This window comes from Podarcis erhardii (genome assembly GCF_964252035.2).
Source record: "Podarcis erhardii genome assembly, chromosome: 13".
Taxonomy (NCBI): domain Eukaryota; kingdom Metazoa; phylum Chordata; class Lepidosauria; order Squamata; family Lacertidae; genus Podarcis; species Podarcis erhardii.
Window position 1 is genome coordinate 15,424,278 of NC_138502.1, and position 10,651 is coordinate 15,434,928.

The 10,651-nt window shown below is 46.5% G+C and overlaps 2 protein-coding genes across 9 annotated transcripts; both read left to right on the forward strand.

Annotated features, from left to right (window-relative positions):
* The first annotated feature begins 571 nt into the window (after nucleotides 1–571).
* Nucleotides 572–4,123, forward strand: LOC309327299 (uncharacterized protein). Of its 7 annotated transcripts, none has more exons than XM_081836465.1 (5): nucleotides 572–723; nucleotides 1,816–1,956; nucleotides 2,532–2,669; nucleotides 3,010–3,156; nucleotides 3,716–4,123. In XM_081836465.1, the coding sequence occupies exons 2-5, from the start codon at nucleotides 1,951–1,953 to the stop codon at nucleotides 3,839–3,841; spliced, it is 417 nt and encodes a 138-aa protein (XP_081692591.1). In that variant the 5' UTR covers nucleotides 572–723; nucleotides 1,816–1,950; the 3' UTR covers nucleotides 3,842–4,123. The 7 variants fall into 7 exon arrangements, with proteins under 7 accessions (XP_081692591.1, XP_081692592.1, XP_081692594.1 ...); XM_081836466.1 differs by having other exon boundaries at nucleotides 599–723; nucleotides 1,813–1,956; XM_081836468.1 differs by having other exon boundaries at nucleotides 721–789.
* Nucleotides 4,124–6,569: 2,446 nt separating this feature from the next.
* LOC309327696 (crk-like protein) lies at nucleotides 6,570–10,507 on the forward strand. Of its 2 annotated transcripts, XM_081837087.1 has the most exons (3): nucleotides 6,574–8,500; nucleotides 8,675–9,130; nucleotides 9,763–10,507. In XM_081837087.1, the coding sequence occupies exons 1-3, from the start codon at nucleotides 8,327–8,329 to the stop codon at nucleotides 9,886–9,888; spliced, it is 756 nt and encodes a 251-aa protein (XP_081693213.1). In that variant the 5' UTR covers nucleotides 6,574–8,326; the 3' UTR covers nucleotides 9,889–10,507. The 2 variants fall into 2 exon arrangements, with proteins under 2 accessions (XP_081693212.1, XP_081693213.1); XM_081837086.1 differs by lacking the exon at nucleotides 9,763–10,507 and having other exon boundaries at nucleotides 6,570–8,500; nucleotides 8,675–9,653.
* The last annotated feature ends 144 nt before the right edge of the window (nucleotides 10,508–10,651 follow it).

Below are 10,651 nucleotides of genomic sequence, written 5' to 3' on the forward strand. Positions count from 1 at the left end.
AGTAGTAGTAGTAATAATAATTATAATAATAATAATAATAATATAACGGGGAAGCTGTTCTGCAGCATCTCCTCTGGTTTCTAGTTCCAAATCCTCACGCAAAATACCCTTCAGACTGCAGGAAAGCCAAATCTGCTTAAATTGTACCCCGAGGCGAGGCCAAATCCAGTGCTCAGTTGCACGCAAAATCCTGGGGCTCCGTCGAATCGCATGCATGCAGATGGGTGGGTGTGCTGCACTTTGAAATGCTTAATTAATAAAAATAAAAATAAATACGGAACGACTCCTGAACAAGAAATAGTACCATTTCCTATTTTTGCTGCTGTTTTTGGGGCGTGGACACTCCACTTCTCTGTCACACCTAACACTAAAATCCTGCATTAATTTCCCCCGTCCCGGAGAAGACCGAATATGACGCCCGAAGTAAACCCGGTGGCAGCCTCCGCGTACGAGTCTTTCGTTTATAAGTCTATAATCTTCCTATTGAGCGCATGCGCTGCGCCGCGGAAAACGGCGAAGAAAACCGAGCGAATCATCCGCGCATGCGCCGCTCGTGGAGTAACGACTTCCATGAACTTTTGAATATGATGCGCTTTCCGTTTTACCCCCACCCGGCCCCGCCCCGCCTCCTTCCCTCCAGCTTTCGGGGCCTGATTGGTCGCTACAACGGGCCAATGCCGCGCTACAGAACACTCCAGTTACTGGGTAGATTTCCTTCAATAGGTAGGACGAGTCTGCCTGGCGACGTTTCTGTGAGGACCGAGAGGAGAGTTGAGGAAAAGGCTGACGGTTTGGCGGGTTGCTGTTAGGAATGAACTGGGACGACGTTTACTTGAATGCAGGAAATAAGGGAAATTCCCGACCACGAGATTAGATGAAGGGCTTTGACTATTGTACCTCGAGCTGTTCTCATCCCCCCCCCGCACCAAAATGGAAGAGGCCCACTCGCTTCCCCTCTCGCTGACGTCACTTCTGGCGCAGGCGCCGCATTTCCGTTGACGCCGCTTTTTTCATTCCTGTCCGAACTGTCGCCTCACTTCCGCGGAGGAGCACAGCGGCCTTAAGAGAGTTTGGTCGCAGTGGGAGCCCGTAGCGGGCCGCGCGCGCAGGTGCGGTTTCCAGGGCGACCGAGGGACGCCTCGGTATATTTACATACTGCATGGCTTCCAAGTTGCTCAGAGCAGCGTCTCCCCCTCTCCCGTTTTATCCTCACAACAGCCCCGTGAGGTAGGCTAGGCTGAGAGACAACGGCTTGAGCTTCAGAGCCCAGTTTAGTCTCGGCCGCTCGCTCCACAGTGCAGGAAGCCTGGGAAACGTATGAACGTGATACGAATAAAGCTGCACAGTGAATGATAAACTATATTCATAAGGGAGTGGACATTAATGAGAAGAGCCTGGAGGTTCATCAACATTGGGAGGAGGAGGAAGGCCTGTTTCGTTTCCATTTGGTTATGGAAAGAGGGAATTTTGAGGAAGGGATGCTATGAACAGGGAGAGGGGAAGTAGGCTTGTGGGAGGGGGTTGTGGGGTCAACTGTCAAAAGAGAAGACTGTCAAAACTGTCAAAATATTCGAGCTTCATTTCCAAAATATTTATTTATCCCAGTGACACTGAAACTTTAATACCATTCTACACGTGTGTGTTATAACAGCAACATAAGAGCTTTGGAGCCTGTTTGATCAGTCTCAATATGGTTGAGACCTCTTTGAAATCAGTAGTGTTCAGAGTTAATGTATATGCATGAAAGCTTCATGAAGAAAGTGAGGTTTAACTCTGTTGTTCAGTAAATTCTGATCCTCTCTTTTGATCTAGCAGACTATAGATGTTGTGCTCAAGGAACAAGTGGAATTATGGACTGTAGTAGCTTCAAGTTATTTGTCTCTTCCTCGGGGCTCTGAGCTATCCATGGAGCCTCCAGATGTTGATGCCTAGTCCTTCCCCAACTGAGGAATGGCAGTAAGTAGAGCAGTCTTACTCTGTATTCACACTGCCCTTCACTTCACTTCTCAAAGTGCCCCATCTCTCCTCTCCCAGTTTGACATGTGATTGAACTACATTTAATAAATCTACTTAGGAATCAGTGAAGACTGATTTGAAAACCATGTGTTAAAATTCAAACATTTTGAGTTTGGCATATTGATTATTGTGGGATACTCTCCATATAAGTTTTAGTATGTGATCCTCTGTGCCTCACAGATATTTGAAGGTTAGAAACTCACTAAACAGTACTATCTCTGCAGCTGCTGCTGCTGCCACCACCAAATTAAGAGGAATCACCTAACTTCCAAACATGTACTAACCTATGTCAGAGAAGCTATACACTTGGTGTATATGCTTCTGGTCAGAGGCTAAACATTCCCTCTGCCAATTTTCTGATATTAAGAACCTTCCAATTTCCCAGAAGGTATTTCATGTTAAGTCAAAAGCTGTATTTCAGTGCTCAGCCATGTAATTCCTTTAATTGCTCTTCTTCCTCCTCACCACTCCATACTGTAAACGTCCCTTCTCCTTTGGCTTTCCTCCCCTTACAGACTCCATCGCTGAACCCTCCACCAGACCTCCCTTTTGCCACAACCTTATTCCTGCCTCTCCCTGCCATCGTTTTCTTGGTCGTTGGATCCTACTTAATACTCCTGGCCCTGGTCCTTGTCCTCCGACAGTGCCTGATGGTAACTTGGGGAAGGGATGGCAATAGTTGAAAGGGCAAACACATGTGGGGATTTTTATAGGTGCAGTAATGAGAATAGATCTATCTTTTCCATAGTTCATTACAGCATACCGTATGACAGTGCATTATGGGAGCAGTAGTCCTTTGGAGAGCAAGTAGAAAGGGGAACAAATTCACATTGTTAATATTGTGTGGTTGGTGTTCTGACAATTTTGGATTACTTGCAATCAATTCCGTAACAAATCATAGGAGCTCTAGCCTATAAGAGATAAAAGGAATTGCTTCTTAACTCAAGTTGTTTGGTGAACCAACCTGGTTTTCCTTCTCTTACCTCTTTGCAGGCCCGGGGTCTTTGTGCCAACTGCTGTTCCTGTGAAAAGCGGCCTTGGCCAAACATGTGCGAATGCTGTTTGACCTGTGCAGAATCATGTGACTGTGCCCTTCCTTCCCCAACCCGCTGTATGGATCGCTACTGCACCTGTACTAATGTGAGTTTTCCCTCCGGATAATTGATCGGCTTTTTGGAAATGTCTGAGACTAGTTCCCCCTGGGGCATTTGAATACAGTGGTACCTCTGGTTACAAACTTAATTCGTTCGTTTTTTTCCTAAAGCCCATACTTAAAATCATATGCTAACCAAAACAGTATATATAATTTGAAAGGAGGAGAGGGACAGGCAAGAGGGATCCGTGTGGGAGGAAGAAAGATGAACAGGGTAGACAGACACTTACACTTTCTTTAGAGCTTGTCAGAGCTTCTCCAGGGAGGCTGTGGCCTACATGTTGAGAAACGTCAAACTTACAGGTGTTCAGAGTGGAAAAATGTCAAGGGAACTTACCATGATATTCAGACGTATCCTTTGCTGGTATCTTATCTTCAGACAATGCCTATTTATTAATTTAAAATATTTATACCAAGCCTTGCAACAGTCTTGTGGTAATCATTATTCAGTATTTCCCTGAGTCTCAAGTTTAGTGAAGGATGCTGTAACATCTTGATGCAGGTATTTCCATAGGTTAACAGTGTACAATTTCTGTCTCTTACCAGCAGGGCTGGGAACCAGGGGCTTGTTCCTTTCCTCGATTGTGTCCACTCTGCGATTGTGCCTGCACATACCAGCCCCCAGACTGCCAGAACATCAATTGCATTTGCTTTGAGATCAAGCTGCGATAAAGAACTCAAAATAACAAAAATATTATGTCTGTGATTTGGGAGTGTGGGAGGCTTTGGAAGTCTTCATACTTGTGGTGGATCCTACAAGCGGTGGACAAATAAAATGGGGAGTTAGTTGCTCAGCCTGACATAATTAACTTGTCCTGATGCAAGAAGTTTTGAAACTGAGCTTTTTCTTTTTCATGTTGATTTTTCAAGTGCTTTTGTACTTTGTACTGCATGTTTGATATTAATGTTTTTATATGAATTGCTGCATTTTATAATAAAGCAGGTTGAATATCACTTGTGTCTCTCTTTAATGAGAATGCAAATGGAGTTCATTTAATAGACATTTGCTGCATGGAGAAGTCTGATGGCTAAGTTTATGAAAAAGTTTAGGTATTTTTTCTTGTTCACCGAAGTATGCAGTTGAATGTTGGAAGCTGGAAGAAATGCAATGAGGATATCATTGTCAGAAGATCTGTGTGAAATAAAAAAAATAATATACCGGTAGTATCTTCCAGTAGGGAAAAAAAAGCTTTCCTCCCCGATTACATTTAAAGCAGTATCATGCCACTTTAGATAGTCATGACATTCCCCAAATAATCCTGGGAAATGCAGTTTGTTAAGGGTGCTGAGAGTTCCTAGGAGGCTCCCTATTCCCTTCATAGAGCTACAGAGTTTCTTGGGAAGAGGGATTGACTGTTAAATCACTTTGTGTGGAGGGGAATAGATGTCTCCTAATAACTCACAGCTCCCTTAACATACTGCAGTTCCCAGGATTTTTTTGGGGGGGGAAGCCATGTTTAAAGTGGTAGCATAGTGCTTTAAATGGATAGTGCAGATGGGGCCTCAGTGATAGCCTCAAATGACCAGTAGTCCCTCCAAGCCACATAAAAGCATCTACAACGTGACAAACACCCTTGCCCCCTCTTAAGTGCACAAACACATGATGAGGGACAGGCGTTTAATTACCATTACAATTATCTGCATTCTGCCTTTCAGGATACAGATCAAGCTAGCTCACAAGAAGCACTGAACTTTAATCACATTTAAAAACGCAATAACATTTCAATAAACATAATAAATAACAAGATGAAAGATGAAAAAATCTTTTTAAATAATTCCAGTGGCACCTTTAAGATCAACTAAATATAAACTTTCAAGGTATGAGCTTTCGTGTGTAATATTTAGTTGAGTATGACAGATCAACATGGCTATCCACCTCCATGTAATTTCAATGAACAATATGAATATTTTTAAAAGTAATCAGCACAACTGGAGAAGGCTCACATGCCTGTTTCTTATCTCCAGGAACCATTCCCACAGGACCAGTAATGGTAGATGTCCTGGAGAGGAAAATGCACCCAAATAGCTCTAGGCAGCTAGATGTAAAAACACAAACATTGGGATATGGCATATATACTGGATGTGTCCTAAACTCAGAAAGTGCTGGGAAGAGATAAGAACAGAAATTGAAGAAATAATGGGCTATACTTTACCCAAGGGTCCTCTAATTTTCCCATTTGGGTATGCTCAAGAAGCTCTTTTAATAGAGGACAGGGAATGAAGACAACATCTCTTGATGGCTGCCAGAATTGTTATTTGTCAAAATTGGGGGAAACAGAGCATCTATGAGGGGAAAAATAATTAAAATATGGGACACAGTATGCATGGTTAAGCTCACATGTGGTTAGAACCAGAGAGGGTAGACAACAAGATAACAGATTTATGGAGAAATGGAGTCTTTGTAATGTACTGGAGCCATAAGGTACAGAATAATGCAGTTATTTAGAACCTTGATCTGTTATACTTATTTTCATATGGAAATTGGTTTTGCTATGTTCAGTTCTAGATACCCCTTATAGTTTTGTTTTCAGCATTTGTTATATTTTGTTGTGTTCCACAAACATAAACTAACAGCTCTAGGCAAACATGGAGGAGAATGAGCAAAGGAAAGTGTAAAAGGATCATGAAGAAATTGGGGAATAGGGTTGTACCGGAAAGTCTGTGCCTAGCCCTGAAGATGTTCCTGGGAAGCTGAGGTGCCCTGGCTGTCTGAAGAAACTAGCGTGTGCTACCTTTTGCTTCTGCAGACCTAGGGCCATCAAGGATAAAGTATGGTTTCTCATAGAATCATAGAGTTGGAGGGGCCACAACGGCCATCTAGTCCAACCCCCTGCAATGCAGGAATCTTTTGCTCAATGTGGCGCTTGAACCCACAATCCTGAGATTAAGAGTCTCATGCTCTGCTGACTGACCTATCCCAGCTAACAGGGAAACTGTCCCTCAAAAATAAAAGCCAACTTCCTATTGGGGGTGCATGGACCTTAGTTCACAAAGTCTCTTTACGAGGCTAACAATGGGATCCTATGCATGCCTTACTCAAAATCCCATCAGACTTACCATACTCCCAAGTAAGCATGCATAAGATTGTTGCTCCAGTAGTTTGATATATTTGCATATGCAGATGAGGGATGTAAAATTTGAATGGAGCGGAAGAGCACTAGTAACTGATACCCTGGATATCCCAGCAAAATACTTTTAATCACTATATTCAACAATTGCTAAACAGCCGGTCCTCTCGTCCTTCTTTACTGAAGCATTATCACAACAGGGGGCAAAAAAAGTGGGAAGCCCACAATTAAACCTCCCATCACAAAAGCAGCAGCTTGTCGCTAGATGGAGAGGCGACTTCATCTTGGAATTGGGGCTCGTTCCCACAGCCAAGATGACTCTTTCCCTTTCCCGGCAGCTTCACGGCCAGCTTGCCCGGCCTCAAGATGGCCGCCCCTCCCCGGTTTAAAGGGGGAGCGGGGGTGCGTCACTTTCCCATCAACCCTTCTGTAGCTGCAATCAGGGTCGCTTGCAGCGATTTGAGGGAGGGGAGGCTGCTGGCTGGCGCGCTGGGGCTCTGAATGGGTTAGAGCCGGGCAGCCGGGAGCCAGGATGCCTGGGTCCTCTGGGGAGGAGGGAGCGGGGCTGCAATAGGTCGTGGCCGGGAGCTGTGGGGTTCCCCGGGAGGAGGCGAGGTGTGCGAGGGAAGCCATGTGCAGACAAGGGAGAGAGGGCTTCATTGTGGCGCTGCTGCAGAGGGGCACGCCGAAGAGCGCTTGGAGGGTGCACAGCTGATCTTTTTTCCTTTTTGGAGGGGGAGGCTTTTCAAGATTGCTTTTGATCCGTTAAAGGGCTGCAATGCAGCATCGGGGTGTTGCTTCCAGGGAATACAGGAGAGTAGTAGAGTGGATGCATGGACATCGGAGGGGAGCGAGGAGTTGCATTATTGTTTGTCCAGAGCTGGTGGGGTGGTAGGCAGATAGGTTTCGGGAGGCTGCGTGCAAAATTTTTGGATGCTGGAAATTTTGGGAAGCAGGCTACTTCTGGCGGTGTGTTTTATTATTGTTCTGCTGCACTGGGGCTAGTTGGGGGGGTGGGGTGGAGAACGGTGGCCAATTTGTGATCTATCGAGGTGGTTGGGGAATGGTCTCCATTAGGGGACGCTGTTTGGGGTGCTGTACCTTTCTCCAGAGGATAACCAGTGAATTGGGGACAGGGGCTGATAACAGGAGTGGATCTGTGAAAAGTCCCCATTAACCTTTTGGTGGGTTAAATCCTATGCTGGGGTAAGAATGCTTTCATATGGGAGTGTTGCAATTCTGTGGAAGTTATTCTATTCACTTGGTGGGTATGTATCTTCATCTGAGAAAGATTAGGTTTTGAAAAGGTTGATTTCCTCCAAACCTTGACTTTTTAAAAACAACAACCAGCAGTATCCTGCTACGTTGATGAGGTGCTGGAGGAATTCTGGAGGAATTTTTAGAGGTTGCAGTCATATCACACTTTTTTGGGGGGAGGGTTGTGTGTACTACTTAATTCACCAAGTGTGACCTCTTAATTTTGTAGGGATGTTCTAATACAAGGACGTAAATATACTGTACGTGTTCCCTGCAGATATACCACTGGTTTCGTTGTATTATATGAAGATGGTTATTCAGTAGAACCTGTATTTGAGTAGGTATTTAACTGTTAATAGGGTAGGTTGGTCAGGGAAGTGCCCCTTCCCCACTATATTAGAACTTGGGAGGGATGTCTAGAAGTGACCTAACTTTTCATGACATCCCATTAATTTCCAGGATTTGATTGCAGGTTGTAGAAGTGTTGTCTGCATTTCTGAGTCATTTCTTTCCTTTTTGGAAATCTACTATTGTCCGAGAAGAAGGGTGTGGATGCTGTCAAGGGATATCAAAGTTAGATTATCTCAGTATAAGAGAACTTGGGGTGGAGCGACATAACGAAGAACCATATTCCTTTGGGGGGGGGAGGGTGTTAGGTGTATCTGGATTATTTGGAGGTCACACTGAGCTGGAAGGAAACCGGAACAGCTACATGAGGTCACTGTTCAACAGGTTAATTTCCTCTTGACAAAGTGCTCTCAAACTCCGGGGCAACTTAGAGATCAGTTTTCTCGGCTATAATACAGGGGGGTGGGTTTCTTTCCACCCCCTGATGCTGCCCCAAGCCATGTCGGCTTTTGGGGATGCCCATGAGTGGTATATGGGGGCTCTGAGCCGGCAGGAAGCAGCCGCCTGTCTCCAGGGACACCGCCATGGAACCTTCCTGGTACGGGACAGCACCACTTGCCCCGGCGACTACGTGCTGTCCGTCAGCGAGAACTCCAAGGTGATTTCGGAAAAAGGGGAAAAGGGGATTTGGGGGTGGAAGGGCCCCATAGGAGGAGCTGAAAGTGTGTGGGTTTAATTGCACGTTGGAAGCGGAGGGAGGAAGCTGGGTGTGTGCCTGCCGAGGGTCACGGTGCAACAGCCTCCTGCTTCTCTACCCTTCTCTTTCCTCCAGGTGTCTCACTACATCATAAACAGCCTCCCCGGGCGCCTGCGGATCGGGGAGCACGAGTTTGACGGCTTCCCTGCTCTGCTAGATTTCTACCGCCTCCACTACTTAGACACGACCACTTTGGTGGCCCCCGTGGGACGGGTTGTGGCGCCGGCCTCTGCCCAGCCGCCTCCCGCTGGGGAATGGGTCCGGGCTCTCTATGACTTCGTCGGCCGCGATCAGGAAGACCTCCCCTTCTCCAAGGGGGAACCCCTGAGGGTGCTGGCCAAGCCGGAAGAGCAGTGGTGGACAGCGCAGAGGGCCGATGGGCGTGTGGGCATGATCCCCGTGCCCTACGTCCAGCCCTGTCCGTACGCCCACCCGAGCAGCCACGGTGCCCCTCGCCACGCTCCGGTCATAGCGAGGGCGGTGCAGCGAAGGGTGCCCGGTGCCAGCGACAAGACGGCACTGGCCTTCGAGGCAAGTAATGGGGTGGTCTGCACTGGGAGCGAGTGCACAGGGTTTCTGGTTACCAGGTGGGTTGGGGAAATGTTTTTTGTTGCACAGAAATGTGGTGTTCTGGTCCGGCCCTCTTCGTACCCCCAAACAAAAAGCTTGCGTTTGGACTAGATTTTGCACATTAATTCAAATGAAATAGTTATGCAGCATAACACTTATCTGGAGGGTTGGTGAGCATAACTTTTGAATAGCTGTGGAGCAGGATGAGTGGTGGAGTGGAAGGAGGAAAGAACGTGTCAGTTAGGATGGGAAAGGGTGTGGAGGCTGTGTGGGAGTGCAGACGTTCATCCACACATTAGATTCTGTGGTCCCATTGCCAGGCTACACTCCTGAAAACTAGGATCTTCAATCCATGTTATGTTTCCGTGCGGCAAAACTCCATACAACACACCTTGGCTTTGATCCTGTTCCTCATTTGAAATGGCAATGAAGGGAAGATGAGAAGCTGTGTGATTTATTCAGGAGAAAGGCTTATTTCCAGGGGGGCAGGAAGGAGGAAAGGGAAAACTGGCTGTGCAGTGGTGGGTGGGTAAAAAAAATGCCCCCATGATATTTGCATTCTGATCCTTTCTGTGTCTCATGATGCTCTACAGGTGGGTGACCTCATTGCTGTCACCAAGATGAATGTCAACGGCCAATGGGAGGGGGAGCTGAACGGGCGCCGTGGCCATTTCCCCTTCACCCACGTCAAGGTCCTGGACCCTGAAGAAGCCAGCTGAACATTTGATGGTGTGACCCATGGAACGCTGACTTTCCCTGCAGTGGGGCACGACCCTTGAACTCTGACCCACACTTGTGAGCTTCTGACCGTCTCGAACATTGTACTTCCTTGAATTTTGACCTACCCGGTGGATGTTATTGATCATCCGGTTCATTGATACTCAAACTCCTTGGATATGGACCTCTTCTACCACTTTGGACTCCTTAACCCATGAACCTTGTTCCTTGACTCACTGTTCTTCAAATGCTGTGGTAGTTGAACCCTATAAACTTTTGACTCTTTACGGGGACCCGTTCATATTTCCTCCCTAGAAACATTGATCCATTTTGGCCTTCTGATTTTTTCAACTCTGATTATGTGCCCTTGAATCTTGCAACTCCCCATCCTGTGCCCTGTGAACCCAGAAACTCTTGAGCTTTGATTATTGATCCCCTTATTCTTGTGATTTCCCCCCCATTTGATTCTGTCCACTTGGGGTGGGGAAACAGGGCGGGGGGGGGGGGTGCTTGGCTTTGGCCAGATGGCTGACAGGAAATCCTCCCCACTCCTTATAGAGACCCTGCTTCACTTGTTGTCTGTTCCAAACTGCCTTGTTAATTAAAGTTTCCTGCTGATTATCCCTCGCTGGAAATTTACTCCTTCTGGGGTGGGGCTAGAGGGTTAATATGGGAATAGAGTAGCACAGTTGTTATGGTAACGAGCATCACAACCCAGGCCTCAAATGTTGCCATGGTGAAGTGGAGCACAGCCTATTGCTGTAG